This window comes from Psittacula echo (assembly GCF_963264785.1).
Source record: "Psittacula echo genome assembly, chromosome: Z".
NCBI lineage: Eukaryota > Metazoa > Chordata > Aves > Psittaciformes > Psittacidae > Psittacula > Psittacula echo.
This window is the reverse complement of record NC_137742.1, coordinates 103924037-103943336: the sequence shown is the minus strand read 5'-3', so window position 1 is coordinate 103943336 and position 19300 is coordinate 103924037. Positions and strand designations below refer to the sequence as shown.

The 19300-nt window shown below is 53.1% G+C and overlaps 1 protein-coding gene across 1 annotated transcript; it reads right to left on the bottom strand.

Moving 5' to 3' along the window:
- Positions 1–5127: 5127 nt before the first annotated feature.
- On the bottom strand, positions 5128–17823 carry ZNF469 (zinc finger protein 469; the record flags this gene model as incomplete). The annotated part of the gene is made up of 1 exon (XM_080637980.1): positions 5128–17823. One exon carries the CDS (start codon positions 17821–17823, stop codon positions 5128–5130), a length of 12696 nt encoding a protein of 4231 aa, XP_080494106.1.
- Between the last annotated feature and the right edge of the window lie 1477 nt (positions 17824–19300).

Here is a 19300-nt window from a genome sequence, read left to right as displayed (position 1 = left end):
TGCAGGGAGGAAACAGGTTGCAGTCCTTCCCCTTGCACATTCCTTACCATCACCCTTTTAATTAGCTTTTTGGCACCATCCCAAAGCCTCTTAGATCCCCCCAGGCCAGAGAATTCGCAGTTGCATCAACCAACAAAGGGCCAAGGGTCACATCTCTAACATGGGGATGTCCCCAAGTCCCGCATCTCTCTGCCCCATCACCATGTGCATCCCACCCTGCCGTGTGTGGGACCACGGGTGCCCCTGCATGGGGACAACCAGCACGGTGCCGGTGACAGCGGCATGGCTGGGTGTTCCCCCCCTCCCCGATCCTGTTGTGTTTGCAGAGAGATTGTTATAGGGTAACAGAATAAATAGCGTGTTTTCCCGAGGAGTGAATTACACGCCTGCAGAGCAGAGATAATGCGCGAGCAGCCGTTTCCCCCATTGTGAGTGAGGTGACATCTTTTTATGGAGCTGTGTACATTTGTATTAGTGCCAATTAATCTGGGGTGATATTATTAGAGACGCAGGGAGAGGAGGTGTCGGCAGAGGAATGTAAATGGGAAAAGCTAAGGCTCTGCTTCGGCTGTGTCTCAGGGATGAGGGGCAGTGATGCTGGATGCTGTGCTGAGCATCCCGAAGGGGGGTCTTGCTGCTCGCAGGACCACGGGCTGCCCCAGCCCTGCTGGGGCTGCAGGCTCAGCTCTTTGCACTTGCAGAAAGCCGTGGTTTAGGATGTTTATCGTTTCGTCTCAAGGAAGGGGAATGGCTCCTCGGTGCCCCTTCGCCTGCAGGCTGGCCAAGGCCAGTGGGGCTGCGTGCTGGGTGCGCTGCAGAAGGGCTCTGCCACCTACCGGCAGCAGAACGGGGCCCTGGGTGCCACTTGTCGCCTGCTGGTGGCTCAGCCCCGGGCAGCTGCAGGGAGCCAGGGGTTCTCTATGGCCTGGGCACGGCTTGGGCATGTCCTCGGCAGAGATGCTGCTGCGGGGTTCGGGGCTCCTGGGGGGCTGAGGTGGGTTTTGTTTTAAAAGAGACGATGCAGACACGATGCTGGGTGCTGCTGGAGCTCAGTGTTCCCAGGTTCAAGGCTGGCATTTCTCAATGCTTAGTCCTCCCACCCATAGTGATCACCCAGTATGGGGATGATGCTCGAACTCACAAAAGAACTAGTACCCCCAGGGATTAGACGGCAAAACCAGGATGCAGCTTGAGGGGCATTGCTGCTGGCAGGATGGCAGCCCCTGGGTGGGTGCATTGCTCCTGTGTTATGTCCCCAGCTCCCCTGCACGCCTGGCCCCACACACTGCAGCAACCCAGGCTTCGGGTTCCCCTGCCTGAAGGGAATTCAGCATTAGGGAGGCAGCAGCCCGGGGGAGTGTGTGGTCATTACACACATATGGCCAGGGAGACGTGGGAGCTGGGGTTTAAATTCCTGCTGTGCAAGGAACAGCCAGATTTGACTCAAGAGCAAGGAAAAAAAGTATAAATCTTTAGCCCTTGCTAGCAGCGTGACAACCATGGTGGATCCCGTTATCCTCCAGGCTTTATGGAGAGGCTTAAAGCACCTCCAGCTCAGAAACTTGGGTGTGCAGCTGAAGAAGAAAGGCTGGCTGGATCTGGCGGGGGGGGGGGGGGGGGGGAGGGCTTGAAGAGCAAACAGCAGGCTTGAGGGTGGTGACAAGAAGCCAAGAAATCCCCTAAGTGGCTCCATGCAGTGACAGGCACCCTCTGTTCAGAACCAGCCACTCTGGGGCTGGCTGTGGGGTGAGGTGTGGATTGGGGTGAGGATGGTGCAGCGCAGCCATGCATCCCGATGGAGTGCAGCCGTGGGACCCTGGATGTGCCCGGTCCCATGGGTTTCTCCCTGTGCTGCTGGAACCCGCTGAGCAGCGAGTTAATCTGCAGCCAGGAGAAGCTGCCAGGCTTTGCCTTCCTCACTGGAATTATGTTGACAGGGGCCTGCAATCTTCCAAGTGACAAGCACTGCTGGATAATGCAGGACTCAGCAAACCCAGGGGCTTTAGGGAGCTGATGGATGGGGGGGTCTCCTGCTCAGCAGGCACTGGCACCGTGGGAAGGGGATGTGGGTGAGAGTAGGGGGAGACGATGGGGAAAAACCCCACTCTCATTTAGAGGGGAAAGGGAAGAATTAAGTATTTCAGCCTTCAGAGCTGCAGGGATGATCTTAGCATCACCCCAGGGAGCAGTATTCAGGAGGGAGTGCTACCCACTTGTGGCCTGTGCTGCAATAAGGTGGATGCTGCTTTAGGATGATGCCCCCACACCCTGCCCAGGGCCCAGGGGATAGGTCCCATCCTCTGCAGCAAACCTGTGGCTCCCATGGGACTTCATTTCCAGTTGCCCATGTTATGAATTTGGAGGTGCAGCAGAGCTACAGTAACATGAAATACTCCTCTGCCTCATGGGTTTGCTGCCCTGGTGAAATATAGTAGAGGGAAAACATAAAAGTCCCATTTCCAGCTCCATAATATTTCCTGCCAAAACAAAGTAAAATGTGCTGCCTTAAATTTTCTGCAAAATTCTTTTGAGGTTATTTTTTTCCCTAAATTAAGCCATACTAATTATTTTCAGGCACTTTATCTCCACTCTGCAACACACCAGGAGGGTGCAGGCGGAAAGCATTTTAAGCCTCCATAAACAAAAGAGTAGTTTGGAAAATAATTCTATCAATTAATCAAATTAATCCTGCAGTTTTAGTTACAAGCCCCAAGTGGCAAGGATTCTAGCCCGCAGTTAAGAGCTATCTCTCATTGACAGCATTTCAATGTTATGATTGCAACAGTAATTAAAGAATATAATATGCTTGGCTTTGTGTCAGCATCCTACCTTCAGACCTCAGTGCTACGCTAGCAAAGGTCAGCTTGAGGACAAATTTGGGAAAACCAAACTGGGCTGATCACCATCACCAGTTGGTGATGGCTAAACTGGGCCGTTGCTATCACTGTCACCAATTGATGATGACCAGACTGGGCCATCACTACCACCAACTGGTGATGACCAAACTGGACCTTCGCCACCAACAACTGGTAATGACCAAACTGGGCCATTGCTATCACCATCACCAACTGATGATTATTAAACTGGGCCATTACCATCACCAACTGGTGATGGCCAAACTGAGCCATTACCATCAGCAATTAGTGGTGACCAGACTGGGACATCACAGTCACGTTGGGCTTTTTTTTTCTCCCTTCAGGACAAGACACTCATGCCACGAGTAGGACTTGGGCAAGATGCATTGGGGAAGAGGAGATGCACAAATGTCTCCATCATTGAGAAGCTCCACTGCTTTGCAAATGAGTGCAAGGTGATGGCAGCAGCAACAACATCCCCCTGCACCCACGGCACCATGAAGTTGTATAGAGCATCCAAGCGTCAATTAGAAACATCATCATTTGGTTGGATATGTGTGCAGGAGGAAGGGACTGCAGGGTGTGGGACGCAGCCAAGGAGAAACATCCCACAAACATCACTCAGACAGGGAATTTCTGTGAAAATATTGGAATATATTTGAAAAGATTAATCATGTATGATTTTACAGTACCACCCCATATTTTCATCTCATACTTTATTTAACAATATTAAAGAGGCACTTTAAAAGCACACATACAACATCATAAAACGGCGTTTTCCTGCTCTCTCTCTGCTTCTCTGACAAAATATCAAAATAAAAACTTTTGACAGAACACATTGCACCCAAGGTAAATTACCTACAATATTTTTATACAATACAAAGAATTGTAAAGATACATATTAACAGAATAAAGCCTCTTTTTTTTTCTTTTTTTTCTTTTAAATCTAAAACAAAAAAAAAAAAAAATCATTGCAGGACAGACGCAAAGTACTCTGACTGTTCATATCACATCAGTGCATTACTTCACCTCCTTGACTTGGGAGTATTTCAATAGTATTTTTAATTATCCTCCATGTCCTCGTTTGCACCTGAGATTTCTTTCCGGATTCAAAAGTTCGGTTGTATAACGTGCTCATTCAACATGACGTAACCTCTTCGACACTGCGGAGTACCAGCATACAGGATTCTCTTTTCCCCCTCTTAAAGTTGGATGTTTTTAAGCTATTTATTTCTTTTCCTGCTTCATTTTCTCTTACAGGTAACTGCTACTTCCTAACGGTTCCCTTTTATTTTTCAATCAAGGAAGTCTGTATTCACATTACAAAAGAAGAATAGCACCAGTAACTGCATAGTAAAAAGCGGATACCTATATAGCCACTAACTCAATACAGTAAGATAGTTTTAGAAGTGATACTGTTGAGGGCACTCGGACAGTACCGGTTCGGTGCGGTAAATTGGCACAGTTTTGTCGTTGCACAAAAAAAATTAAACCCCATAAAGAAAACACACACGCACACACACATACACACCAAAAAAACCCCTAAAAAAATCAGAGTTTGTCACAAGTGTCAAGGTGCAGTTTGCTCTCCTCCGGTTACATCGTCTACAGTGGTCAAAAGAGTGGCAGCATCCTCTGAAGGGCTCCGACAGCCCCAGAGCTGCCTCGCTATCCTCTTGACGATGTAGAAACAAATTCATAGGGATGGCTGTCAAAATGTAGGACACTCGATTCCTAATTTAATTTTTTAATTGTATCATCGCTTAGGCCAGCTCCCAATTAAGTGAATTGTATGGGATTATTTGTGCAAAATCTTCAAGAAAAAAAAAAAAATAATAATTTGCTTTCTACAGTGTACTGCACCTTATGAATAAGACGTCTACGGAATGAAGTTCATCTCTTCAAGTACTTTGTACAAAGATAACACAGACACAGACTCAAAAGGGTCTGAGATTTGCAAGTATCCTTATAACCTCAGCACTTCTGCAATAAAGCAATTGCTCTCGACGATTCAGTCTGCCCAAAGCGATTACAATTTCAGTTCATGAAAATCATCAGCAACATCAAAGTTCTAGCATTTGCATGATAAATCAGGTGAATTAAAGTAGATTAGTAGACACAAAGCAAACTATTTCACAGAGGCTGCAGTGCAAGTTCATTTAAGCTAGACAGAGAAATCATGCTACACAAACGAATTTAATGCTTTGATAATTTTTTCCCTTGCAAACCCCATGAAAGCAGCTGAGGGATCACCATAAGTCACTTCCATAAATTATTCTGAAGTATCTCTTCTTAAAGGAATTTTAAAGCTAGTTAATTTTTGCCCAAAGAGTTGGCTTAGCAGGTTGTTCTGGGACTCGGCAGTGCGGTAGCTGGCTGAGCTGGCAGGCTTGGCACCCCGGGGCAGGGAACCACGAGGGGATGCCTCCGGCCCCTTAGCCAACACTTGGTGAAGGCTCTTGCCCAGAATGGCCTTCCTGCGTTTCATATCCCCATTGGCGTGTCGGAGCATCCCCTTCTTCTGGTTATAAGTGTCCAAGACCATCTTCTTCAGCTGGGTGCCCGTTTTGGGCTTGGGTACCAGCTTATTGCAGTGCGTCTCCCTCCTCCCAGGGGAGAGGGCAGAAGCTTCAGCGTTACTCCATCCGGTGCGTTTGAGCTCAGCGGTGCTCTCGCTCCTCCCTGGGCACGGGGTCCGGGTCTTTTTCTTTTTCCCATCTCCTTCCATGTTCTCCCGGGAGCCGGAGCTGCTCCGGTGGCTCAAGGACTTGTGCTCTTTCCTCCTCTTGGGGTGAAGCTTGCCAGAGGCTTTGCTTGGCTCCGTGTGGCCGTGTTTCACAGCGTTGCCGGAGGCCTCACCCTTGGTCTGGTGGCTGGTGGATTTGCTTGAGTTGCCACCTTGGTCCTTGGCATTAGTGCTACTGTCCTTAGCCTCAAGCATGGTTTTCTCCTTCCCCGAGATGGGTTGCTGACCCTCCTCGGTGCTGCTGCCAGGGCTGCCCACGCTAGCAGCATCCTTGCTGCTGTGCTGGCTACTCGTGGTCTTCTTCTGCAGGACTGAATCTTTGGCAGCCCTGTCCAGTGTGGGTGATGCTGTCTTGTCCTTCAGGGGCAAGGAGTGGTGGGCAGCTTCTGGAGAGGTGGCCTTAGATGGACCTTCCCAAGAAGAAGAGGCATCGCTGGCACTGGAGTTGCCCCATCTGTGGGTCTCCTTGGCTGGTGGAGACTCTGCCTGCGGGGAAGGAAGCTCTGAGGCCTTCTCGTCAAGCTGGAGAAATGGAATCCCATCCACAGCATCAGTGGCTGCATTGGGATTTTCCAGGGCATCCACTATATATTCATCTTTGTTGCCCACACTGGTTCTTTTATGTGTTTTGGCATAGTCACGTTTCTCGCTCAGTGGTGAAGGAGAGAGCTTTTGATCTGTGGCCCGGTCACAAGCCAGCCTAGCAAGATCAATGGTAAACTCAGGTGAGTCCAAGAAGGGAAGGGGTTTCCCATCAAACGCTCCTTTCTCCAGCTCCTCGAGTGACAGGGCAGTGATATGCCCAAGCTCTGGGCTGCTCGCCGCAGCCTGAGACAAAGATGGAGACAGGCAGTGTGATGGAGGCAGCGTGTCAAACTGGGATTTCTCCATCTCTTCCAGGAGGTCGGAGAAGTCACTCACCAGGTCTTCTGCTTTCATAGAGTGTTGGGGTGCTCCTGGGTCACCGGGTGATGTAGGAAAGGAGTCAGTGGGAGTCTGCAGGCTGGGGCTTGCAGCCTCTACCAGCTGAAGGTCACTGGTGTGGTTGAGGTGGACCGGCGAGCTGGATGGGAGTGAGCTTCCACGATGAGAAACCTTCCTCTTCTTGCTTGGTGGCATGCCTTCCCGCAGGGAGCCATCCTCTTTCACCTTCTCCCGGCTCTCCCTGGAGGCAATGCCAGGCCTCATAACCCCTCGGAATTTGAAAGTCTTGTTGCTTCCTGCCAAGTGCTTCTCCATGTGCCGGTCATACTGCTCTTTCTTGGAAAAGGTGTAGTTGCACATGCTGCAGATGAAGGACTTCTTGATAACGTGCATGACGTCTGCGCAGAGCTCACACGCGTACAGGGTGGTGTGCTTGATCTCCTGCTCCTCCACTATGCCGTGCTCCTGGCTGAGGTGGTTTCGAAGCTCTTTGGTCTCCTGGTAGAACATTGGACACTTGTGGCACAAGTAGATCTTCTGTAAACTGTGCACGACCAAGTGCCGCTGGAGCTTGAAGGGCTTGGGGAACTGTTTGCCGCAGTGATGACAGTCCCGGGAAGGATCCTTGCAGTCTGGGTGCATGGGAACAGATTTTGGGGTGCCTTCACTTTTTGCCATGTGCTCTGGAGATGGACTAGCAGATGCTTTAGAGGAGCTGGGTGCAGGTGGCTTCACCTTGGCATTGGTTTCCAAAGGGTCTTTCATTGCCTTGGCCTCTTGCTCAACAGGCAGCTCTTTGGGGCTCTTGCTTTCCCTGCCAACTGCATGCTTGCTGCTGGGGTCTGCATGCCGGGAGGACCTGCTGGGCTTCCGATACATGATGGTGTTGAGGAAGTGAGTGACAGCAGCGTTGTCGTCACCAAAGCAGGCTGGCAGGCCCATCACAGACTTCTGTGCTTGCCCCTTGCGAGCGAACTGGGTGGCGTGCTCCCGGAGATGCTCATTGTACATCCACACGTCTGAGATCTCCTTGAGGCACATCCCGCAAGCCCACAGACCCGCTTTGTTTTTGGCATGCTTCTCCTTCAGGTGGTCCCTCAGCTGCTCCCGGGAGCTGAATTTGCGCTGGACACACATATAGCAGGTAGGTGGAGGGGAAGGGTTATGGGAGAGCTTGTGGAAGTCCAGCTCCCCCAGTGTCAGGAACCACTGGAAGCAGACTTTGCACTTGTACTGCTTGTCTTTGGTCTTGATGGTCATCTCACTGCGGTTCTTCCCCAGTTTCCCATCGTCTTGCTTACTTCTGTGCTTGCTGGGCTGGCCTGGCTTTGGCTTGAAGCTCACATCGTTGTCCTCCCCGGGGCCAGGAAGATCTTCACAAGAGCCATAGAAGCACATGTCTCTCATTTTTAGCTTTGCATTCAACATCTCAATGTCGATGGTATGAAACTCAGGAGAGTCTGAACCTTCCTTAGCCTTGCCATCATAAGGCTCCTCAGCCAGGTCAGGGGGCTCAGAGCTCACTTCTCTGAGTGAGTGCTCATCCTCAAGGTCCATCAAAGGCTCAAACATGTCCTCAGCAGAAAGGCTTTCTCCCTCTTTCTCCAGACTTCCCCAGATGTTCAAGCTGGGGACGTTCTCTTGGCTGTTTTGGCACAAGAAGGTTAGCATGTTGTCTTCCAGATCAATGTCCTCCTTCCTTTGGTCGGTCTTCTCATGGTCCGACCTTGGCGCAATGCTGTTAGACCCACTGGGAGCAGCATCTCCGCTCTTTGCCTTGCTGCTGTGACACATGTTCAGCATTAAAGCATCGTCAACAGAGATGGTTTCATAATCACAGGTGTCCCCCCTAGTGACACAGAAAGAGCTGGTTTCACTGAGATCAGAAGGTAATCGCATGGGGAAGAGGTCAACTGCACCTGGTGGCTGGAGGTTTACGTCTGTGGTAGGCTTGGGTTTCTTGCTGCGCTTCCCATACACCCGTGTGCACTTCCTCCGAACAAACTGGTCATCCCGGGGGAACAGTTGGGAGAACGTGGACTCATCATCAAAGAGGCTCTGGAGGTCCGAGACAGCTGAGCTCTCCATGCAAGGCTCGCTGCCTGGTGCCACGTCTGCCTTCGCCCATTGCTTTGGCTCTGCAGGAGGAGGGCTGGTCTGTGGCATGGTCTGCAGGGCACCTTGCCCAGGAACGTGCTGGGTGGTTTCTGAATCACACGTCTCCAGCAGCAAACCCTCTTCAGCAGGAGCTGTGGGACCCTGCAGGGCACCACTCTGGTTCCCAGTGCTGCTGCCTACTACAGCACTGTCTCCTGTCTCAGTGCCCATCTCCTCTGTGCCATCAGCACCACGAAGCTGCTCTTTGCCGACTTTGCCCAATCCCTTTACCACTTGCTTCACAAACCTGCTAACCCATTTCTTGCAAGCCTTCATGTCTTCCACTCCATTTGGATCTTCCACCTCCCCGGGGCAGGTTACCATGCCTGTTACTGAATCCTTGCTGATCATCTCCTTTGAAGACACCATCCTGTCGCCCAGGTCCTCTGCAAACTCAGCTGCACAAGGAGACTGGTTAGCTTTTTGGGAGTGCTGTGTTGAGTTGGACCTATTTTGCCCCTCTGTGGTGATGCAACCACCTGGCTCATGCAAGTCCTCCGTGATCCTGGGCAGACTGGAACTCAGAATTGCAGCAGGAGGACTTGCATTCTTCTCCATCTCACATAGACCGTCAGGCTCATTTCTGCTGGGAAACACCTTTGCTTTCCTTCGTCTCACTTTCCTGTTCAACTTCTTTTCAGAATTGCCATTTGCGTCCCCAGGATCTTTGCTTTGGCTCCTTCTGCCCTTTTCTCCCTTCCTAGCTTGCCGTCCCGAGTCCAGCTTCCCAGCCTCTGCCTCACCTGCTCCCCTTGTCTCTGAGCGCGATCCCTTTGCCTTCATCTCCCTCTGCAGAACACGCGTGCGGTGCAGCTCCTGGGACATCTCAAAGGAGATCACGCTGAGGTCGCTGAGCACTCTGCTCACCACTTCTTGCATCTGCGAGCTCGGCTCTTTCTCCATGTCTGGGCATGTTTTCTTGGGGGTCTGTTCAGCGTCGTTGGTTGGCATCTGTGCGCTGTCAGCTTTGTCTTTGATTGAAGACTTCAGGCTCCTCCTGGGCAGCTTTTGGGCTGCTTTCGCTGTGTTGTCTGAAGGAACCAAAGTGGACCTGGCAGTCTTGCTGGGCTGCGGCACGCCACCATTTCTCACCTGGTGCTTGACAGCTTTGTGCCTGGTCAGACCAGGCTTGGACCGGAAAGTAGCTGAACAAATGTCACAGGTCACCGAGACCCCATTTGGCTTCTTTTCTTTGTGAAGTTCATTTTGGGGAGGATTTGGAGTACTGTTAGGTGCATTGCCCTCTCCTTGGCCCATACTGTTCAACACACAGCTCTCAGCTTCTCCAGCCCCATCGCTTTTTGGTTTCTCCCTTTCTAAACGCTTTCCTCCACAATCTGTGGTTTTGGAAAGACCAAGTCTCATCTCTGCTGAAAGCTCACGGCCATTTAATTCAGCAGGACCAAGATCTCCAGTCCTTGTAAGACCTCTGCTGACAGTTGCTGGCCCTTGCTGAACAACAAAACCATTGGACAAAGCCTCTGGTTCACTTTGATGCTTATTTCCATCATCAGAGCTGCTTCCAAGCTTGTTCTCTTCATTCAGGTTTATCTCTCTTTCTCTGATCAGCAGAAGATCTATTGTGGGCTGAGTTGGATCATCTTGGCTTTTTGGAGGAATGGAGTTAATGACTGTATCTGTGATGGTGCACACTTGGTTTTCTTTAAAATGAGAACTTTCGGGTACCTCTTTCCCAACACCCTTTTGGTTGAAAGGTGGAGAGCAGGGAAGAGAGCAGTCCTTCTGGGTACTGTCCATCTCTGAGGCAGAGCCCCCCAGACCATCAGAGTGCAGCAGAACTGCAGGTCTTGCCATGCCTTCTCTTTCAGGTGATCTATAGTCACCCGAAATGCTATCGGGGAGATGATGGTGACTGTCCTCAACCACCTCTATTGGCATGGTCCCACAATGATGCAGTGAGGGAGAAAAGATGGGTGCTCTTTTCCATATCCCTTGATCTACTGGGCCCTCAGTGGGGTGATGGATGTGATGGCTGTTTGCCTCGGGAGGGCACCTCATCATGACGAGTGAACTCGATGTGTTAAGCAGGGATGGGCCATATTTCCCCTCATCTGAAAGCTGAAGGTTAAAAATGGGGACCTCTCCTCCCTCAGCCCCACCACTCTGCAAGCCTTTGGGGTCTGAACAATTGGTTGGCAAGGGCAGGCTGGCCAGAGATTCTCTTGTGTAATGACAGCCACTGAGGGGCTTCTTGCCACTTCCTTCTCTAGGAACCTTTGCACTGACTGTGCTGGTTTTTGTCTCTGGCACCAAGCAGTGATCCTGGTGGAGATCACCGTTGGAGGGACCCAGGGGGCTGGTGGGATCTGTGGGAGTGAGAGGCTGTGTCCCCTGCCCTACCTGGTTCCTTTCCATCCTTTCTGCTGCTGCACTGTCCAGTGTGTTTTTCTCAAGCAAGCTACAGTTTAAATGAGATTGCTCATGTTCTTTAAATGCCAAGGTTGCTTTGTTTTTATCTTGCTCCTGTTCTTCCATGAGCTGATCAGCTTTCTTTACTTGCCCTAGCAGTAAGGTCACTGCTGTGTTTTTGAGTGGCGAGAGGTCATTACGCTCTCGGGAAACACCATCTGCACGGATATTAATGTCACCCGGCTCTGCGTGTTCATTTGCTAAGTGCTGCAGCTCTGTTACATTATTTTGCAGCTCCGGCCTTGCAAACGTAGACTGTTTTGCATGGAAAGAACCCATTGAACTGAATGACTCCGGCTCACACCCACCAGGAAAAATCACAGCCTCTTTTGCTAGGGTAGCAATATTTTCCATGTTGCCTTCAATGGGGACATTCCCTTCCCCTTGGGCAGGACAGGATGTCTGATTTTCCCCTTCCAAAGCACCACTGTTCTCTTTCTGCTCTGGCTGGATGCGGGTGGTGGTAGAGGGATGGCTGGGAGCAAGCAGCATGGGGAAGCACGGCATCAACAGCTCCTCTTCATTGCTCTTCACTGTTCGGGCAACAAAGAGCTGGAGCTGCTGCAGAGGGTTGGCAGCAGTCTCCTGGGATGCCTTCTGTGAGTCACAGTCACTCTCCTTGGGCACACCCAGCATATCTAACAGCAGCACTTTTTGCTTGCTGGCTTTGCCTCTGGGTCCAGGGCCTGGATAGCTGGTGGGGCTCTTTCTCTCCTCTCTTTCTTCCACCAACACAGGCCCACCACCATCCCCTTTGAAGTCCATGGCGTTTTGTGCCATTTTGGCTGACTCAGGCCTGCTTAAGGGTCTTTCTTCTGTATCCGAGACCTCTTTGATGTGAGGTGAAAGGGTGGGATCTGGGGCTGGGGCAGGAACCTGCTGAAAGCCAAATCCAGGTTTATGGTTTGGAAGATGGGCATCAAACTTCCCCAGTTCTGCAGCATCAGTGAAGCTTTCATTTGCTTTGCCTGACACAGGGAAGCTCTTGGCACCACGCTGGCATGGAAGGGATGGCAGGGGATCTTTGGTTGCTTCTACTGCCTCCAGGGTCTTGGGGAACATGGGGTTGGTGGCAACAGGAGGGCTTTTAGTGACAGGGTCTGTGTAGATGGGAGCCTCTCTTTGGTCTGGCGTGTGTGAACCAGGTAGACCTTTGGAGGAAGATCCATTTTCCATCTTTCCAGGCTCACTTTCCTTGGCAGCTGCAGTTAACTGGAGCTGCTCACCACTGTCTTTGGAGCAGAAATGGTCCATGGTGAGCGGGGCTGGCACACACATCCCTGCCTCCAGAGACCCCAGCTCTACTGGGCAGGGCCAGGGCTCCCTTGGTCTCTCATAGTCCCCATGGGCACTTGTGACAGCCGGCTTCTCACCTCCCAGCCTCTCCCCACCACAGAGGCTTGGTCTGCCCAGTTCATGTGCCAAAAACAGTCCTTTCTCATGGCCTGCCCCTTGCTCAACAGGCAGTGGGAACCGCTCAGCTGCCGGTACCCGCAGATGGGCAGCAACGTGGTGCTCATGTTTCTGGAGGGCAATGGGTGCCTCATGGTCCATCTTGCTGGTTTGCAATTGACTCTCCAGCTCTGTGACTAATCGCTTGATCTCCAGCTCATCGTCTGACATGTTGTTCATGAAAGTCACACTATAATCTGTTATCCTGTCCTGCAGTGGCAGGGAGAGCTGGCCCGTGGGGACAGGTCCTTCTTCAGGGAACTTCTTGGCTAGAGGCTTATCCACTGAAAGGTTGTGGAACTGAGCCATGTCTTCTGGCAGCATCGGAGCCACCTCCTCCATGAGGGACCAGTCTTTCTCTGGCATGAACGGTGGATATGGTTGATCAAATGGCAGTGGCTTGCTGGGGGGATTGCCAGGACAGGTAAATGCGGTCACGAAACTATCCTTGCTTGCAGGAACACCTTCGTACAGTGGTGGATCGAACTCAGTGACAGGAAGCTCTCCAAATATTGAAGAGGAATCGAAGCTGAGAGGGGAGGAGACCTTGCCCTGTGATGTTTCTGCGGTGTAAGGGGAGATGCTGGTGTGCTTCTGCTCTAAGGAGCTGGTGTTGATGTCATCCCTGCATAGGTACATGTCTTCCATGTGTGAGGAGCCCAGGGCTGCGGGCTTTGAGAAGAGGTTGCCATCATAGTGCCCAGGAAGGCCTTTGGGATCAAAAAATGTGTTGTCACTGCTGACGTATGGATTGGGCACCTTGGCAGTGAGCAATATCCCCACTGCATCCATCCCGTATGTGGCAACTGGTGCAGAATAGTCCTTCTGACCTTCACTGAGCCCGTGTGCCTTCAAGTATTTGATGCTCATTTCTGAGTAGGCAGCACTCACATTGCTAGGACTAGCTTCGTTACCACTGTGGGATGGAGCAACTAGCTCTTCTGCATGGTACTTCAATCCGTCACTCGTGAAAGGGCCAAACTGATGGCTCTGGTTGACCATGGTCAGCTCAGGTGAGTCCTGAGCCTCCAGGGTGGGTTCTCCTGCCTTACCCATGGGCTTTGCTGCTTCTTTGGCTTCTACTGCGCCCTCCTTATTGCAGAGTCCAATGGGGCTCTTGCCCGAGGTGGCCATGCTGGGCCTTTCCTGGGGCTGTGCTAATGGCTTCTCCTTTGCACAGTCCATTTCAGCAACGGCTGGTTCAGCACCGGGACATGTCCTGGAGCCCGATGGCAAAGGTTTGGCTGAACCAAACCGCCTGCTCCCCCTGGGAAAGTCCTCTTTGCTTTTCTTGCTCTTCTTTGGGCTCCTGTCCCTGGGAGGGCTGACAGGAGTCCTTGGTGTGCATGCCGGGCTGCCCAAGCTCCTTCTCCTCTGTGTGCCTCCCTTCTCGCTGCCTGAGCCAGCCCCATCAGCATGGGATGGGCTGGTTCCCATCTCACTGGGAACGCTACCGCTATGGTTGCTGCCAGTAGGTGACTGCCTGCTCTGTCTTGGGCCTCTGGTGGCACAACCCTCTTCCTCAGCATCCTCCTGACTTGGGACCCCACCGTGCCCCTGTGCCTCCCTTTTCTGACTGTCCTTTTTCCAGCTGTAGCTCCAGGTGGGGTCTTTCTCTTTGACTCTCTCCCCTCTTCCCGAGCGTTTCTTGGTAAAGCCGTATTTGGTTTTCCCAGTGAATCCCGTGCTGTGCTTCTTCCTCCCCCGGAGCTTGCTGCGCTCTGCCCCATCATCATCCGAGTCGGAGACATAGTCGTACTCCCGAAACCTGCCCTCTTTGGTGGCTGGCGTCAGCCTCTCGGTGACCTGGGGGCACTGCGCCTGCTTGCTGCTCTTCACCTGCAGCTTGTGGAGCTTGTTCTTCTGCTGCACTATCTTGTGAATGAGCTCCTTGCTCCACGTCCCACTTCGGGGCTTCCGCTTCTTCAGGTCCTTCATGGAGAACCGGGGTGGCTTGGAGCTCTTGGTGCCAGTGCCTGGCCCCACCTCACTCTTTGCTGAAGGCTCCAGGCTGAGCTTCCTGGGATGCTTCTGGCTGGAGGTGGACTTGGAGGAGGTGGTGCCTGGTGGGATGCTGTTCTTCCTGCCTGCCCGCAGCCTGGCCGTCCTCTCTGCTCCTGCTGCCCCAGGATCTGGTTCCTGGGCTGCCAACCTCTGCACTGCCCTCCGCTTGTGAAGGTGCTGCTTTCCTGCTGCTCTCTTTGACTGATCCCCACCATCTTCATAAAAATAGACAGCCTTGGACTGGTCACCCGCCTTCTCCTCCACTGCTGCCTGCTTTGATTTGCTCTCTGAGGCCAGAGCTTCCTTTGCCTTGTGGGACAATCCACTGCCAGCTGTCTTCATGCCCGTCAGCTCCTCATCAGCAAACACATCTATGAAGCTGCTGTCAATCTCTGGGTTATCTGATTGGTAGCCCAAGCCATTGAGGGCTTCAGTGATCAGGCTGTCCAGCTTGGCATCATCAATGTCCAGGTCTGAGGCAGTGAGTGGCAAGGAGCTGTTGGCAAGGCCATTGAAAAGGCCACCCTTCAGAGCATCTTCCTTGCCCTCGCTTTTGCTATCCCCATCTAGCAAGAAGTCATCGCTCTTGTTTAATACCAACAAATTTGCCTGGGTGTCCGGAGAGAGCCCCAGGCTGGAGGGCTTGGGAGGCTCTGGAAGGAGCGCTTTCCGCCCCTCAGCTGCCAGGGAAGCATCCTTGCCCTCTCCCTGTGGATTGGGATGGGAGGTGCAGAACTGGCGGTGCTGCAGGAAGGAGGAGAGGTTGCTGTAGTTCTGGTCGCACTGCTTGCAGGTCAGGAGCACATCCAGCTGGTCCAGGCTAGCACTGCTGAGTGAACTGGCCAGCAAGTGATGCGAGGAATATGGTGGAGGAGGCTGCTCCCCATCCAGCCCATCCGAGCATCCCTTGTCCACCTCCATGCTGGGTTTATGGAACGGGCTCGCTGGTGCGCATTTCAGGAGGTTGTTGTCTTTGAGGGCATCGGGAGGGAAGTGGAAGGACTTGACTGAGTCTTGGGGGTGGTAATGAAGTGAGCTGGAGGTCAGGACATCAGAGGGCTGGAAGGTTTTGTTGCCGTCCTTGGGATGGCAGGGGTGCTGGAAGAAGGGAGAAGGGGTCAGCGCTCCAGACATCTGGCTGTCTTCAAAGCTGGGGTTGAGCGGGCTGCTGGACATAGGTGAGAGAGATGAGCATGTGCTGCCACAGGTGGGGTTGGGGACAGGGGATGGCAGAGGGGACTCGCAAGGGGAGGCAGCCACCAAGGCTGATGGTGGTAGGACCAGTGCTGAGCCCGACGAGCTCCTTGATGGAGGAGGACCTGCTTGACCCATGCTGTAGAAGAGGGCTTTGCTTCTCGAGTCACAGGCAGGAGACCCTGTCTCCTTCCCACTCTCAAAAGCGAAAGTGCCTGTTGAGTTGGGATCTCCCCTCCGGACCCCGAGGCTCTCTCCCGACAAGAGCTTTTTGCTGTGATACCCTGGAGAGTTATTTACAAGGGGCCCTTTCTGAGCTTTCCCATTCCCCTGCCACTCTGATGTGCCCACAGGGAAGGGGAGCTTCTGGCTGGTGATCTGTCTCGACAGCTCTAGCCTGTTTTGACCAGGCATTGCAGAAGTGAGGTGTATTTGCTGCCAAGGTATCCTGGCATTTTTCTGCCTGTGCTGCCTCTGCTCGGGGCCAGACTGGCACTCGAATGAGAACTGGTTTCCAACAGGGTTTGAATAAGGTGCTGAGTTCTGGTCCATGGGAGAAAACGCCTTAGTGGCACCTTCCCAAGCTTGCACAAGCCTGGGGTGGGTGGGTGCTGTAGTGGGAATGCTTGTCTCGAAAGGCACAGATCCTGTGCTGGCGCTGCCCGCGGGGGAACTGCAATAGGCTTTGCTCTGAAAGTGCACTTGGGAGAGAGGGTTTGGTGGCATGTTCCTTCTCAGAGGGCTGCTCTGGACCAGCACCCGTGGGCTGGGGACACTGTCTTTCGCTGAGGGTTGCCTTTTACCGACTGGCTTTGGCATACTAGGCGAGTGTAAACTAGACGGAAAAACAGCTTGGTTTTCTTGGAAAGTGCTTGGGTTTTGGTCGATAGCACCAGATGACGGGAGAGCACCATTGGAGTCGTTGGGATGCTCACTCCTGCCCTTGCAGCACGGCACTGGGCCATGGTGCGGGACTGGCGGTGGCGGTGGGTGCAGGAATGGTGTTGGTGGTGTGGGCAAACCATACAGCCTGCCCTCAGGGGACACGTTCTCATAGGAACCGCCGCTCAGCACCTCCTCTTGCCACTCTCTGGAGGAGGAGTGGAAGGCAAAGGCACCGTGAGGCAGTTGGCTGGTGGCGAGCCCCACATCCAGGTACTCCTGGCTCCCCGCATCGCTGCGGTACGGCTCCTTCCCCGCATCATGCAGCAGCTGGAAGGGGTATTGGCATGGCAAAGTTCCCAGGGCTTGGGCACCGGCTTTGCTGCCCTCAGGGAAAGAGCTGGGCTTCTGCACTGAGATCCCATAGCTAGCACCGGCGAAGCTCTTCTCCAGGGATGGCCAGGATTCAGCCCTGTTCGCCTGAAACTCTAGGTAATGTAGCTGCCCATTGGTGCCGGGGCTCTTGAGGGGGATGCTGGCAGCAGGGGGTTGCCCTTTGGGGCCATGGGGGGGAGCGGTCTGTGAGGTATAGTTGGTGGAGGTACGGCCGGCGCTGGCATCAGAGAAACAGCGGCCGAAGCTGAGTTCTTCTTGCTGGTGCTCAGCCTCACGCTGGGGGATGCTGGGCACGTGGAAGCGGTAGCTGCCGGCCACAGGGCCATGATTTGCCTCTGGCTCCTTTGGGGGGGTCACCTTCTGCTGGGGGTAGGCAATACCGATGGTGGGGTTCGGCCGGGTACCGGCGATGCTGAGCCGGTAGAGCTGATGGTGGCCCCGCTCGCCCTTCCCTGAGCGCCGGCTGCGCTCCCGGGATCGCCCCTTCCCCGGGGGGGACTGGGGGCTGCCCTTGTCCTCTCCCCATGCGCCGTCATTGCCAAACTTGGGTTTGCGGTGGAGCGACTTGAAGTCGATCTTCCCGGCTTGCTGCGGCCGGATCACGGCTTCCCGCTGGCTGTGGGGCTCCTTGTCCTTAGGGGTGGGAAAAGGGGATGTGTCCTTCCCACCTAGCGCCCTCCCATCCTTCTCCCCACAGCCTTCAAAGCCAAAGTCCTTGTCGGGGTCTTTGGGGCCGGCCTCAATGTCGCCGATGGTGTAAACATGCTGGGTCTCTCCAGTCATCATACCAAGGGACGGGGAAAGGCTAAAAGTCCCCGTTTTCCCGTCTTGCTGCGAGCTGCTGTCCCTCTGTCATGGGCATGGTCCTCCACTGATGGGCACTGGGGCAGTGAGAGGGGCAGCGGGTCCCCGTGGCCGGGGTGGCGCGGGGTCCCAAACACTGGTGGGGCTCTGCTGCATTGTTTCCGACCTGGAGAGGGTATAAGAGAGAAAGGGTGTCCATCAACAGGGGAAAGGGGCAGTGGTGAGAGGGGAGAGAGATTTTGGCCCTTTCTTTTGTGCTATGTGGTGGGGATGGAGGAAGATGCAGCACAACTGCCCTAAGCAGCCCCTGAGTGATGCCCTCCAGCTTTTGGCTCTTCAAAGGATGCTCGGAGCATTTCACCTTTGGCAAAAGCTGCTGAGGGAGGCACTTTGGGCACTTTTTTCCTGCCTGAGAAGCTATTTCTGGGTTACTTCTTAGCAACATAAGCAGAAAAAGATGACAGAACAGCTCCACCTACGGATTAGCGGGAAGGGATGTCGGGCCAAGCTGGGAGAGGCATCCTGGGAAGGGCTCTCTGTCCCCATGTCCCCAGATCCCCTCTCTTGCAGCCAAAGGGATGATGAGGATCGGCTGTGCAGTGAAAGTCTTTTGCTCTACCACAGTTCTCCTCAGTGCATTCCTTTGAGCTCACTGCCTCTTCATGCAACCGTTGCTCTAAACCCCCTGGAGAAAGGACCTGAGCTTCTGCTGCCTCTGCCTTAACTTTAACACCACTTGCAAATTGCCCTCAGAGTTTTAGATGCTGTTAAGTAGGTGAAAGCATAGAAACAGAGCCCTGAATTTACCAGCTGCTTTTACTGCACAGAACCTCAGGGCGTTAGACATGAGGCACAAGTCGAGCGCAGCCTTTTAAAAAGTACCACCTCAGACACAGGTTATATTAAAAAGAAGAATAAACCCCTGTTTTAGAGTCTCTTTCAAAAAGTCTGTTGGAAACAGAAAGGGTTTCTTTCTCCTCCCTCACTAGAAACGCTCCTTCCCTGTCTGCTGCAGGGAGCAATGGCATGGTACTGCTGGGAGCTGCGGAGGGAGTGACCTGGCTGCAAGGAAGCGTGAAATTCAGCTTATTAGTGTTCTCCTGGGTGTAATTCTTACAGCTCCAGCCCCATTCGGGGTCACCACGCACTGCACAGCCTCGCCAGCCCTGCCCAGCAGCGAGCTGAGAAGGAAATGAGTATTTCTGCAAGAAAAGGGGAGTGACCTGCATCTATTCGGGGTCTCTGCAGTGTGCACGGCTCGTCTGTGTTGAAGCGTCTGATGCTTTGCCTGTGCACAGCAGCCAGGGTGGGCACCCAGTGCTGTGTGATGCTTCCACAGCACATGTACGTTGACAATACTGTGTATATACAGAGACAGCAGAGGTACGGCTGCATCCCAGCGCTCCTTCTGCAAGGGTGCTGCAGGACCTTGTAGGGAAGGGTGCTCCATGTAGCG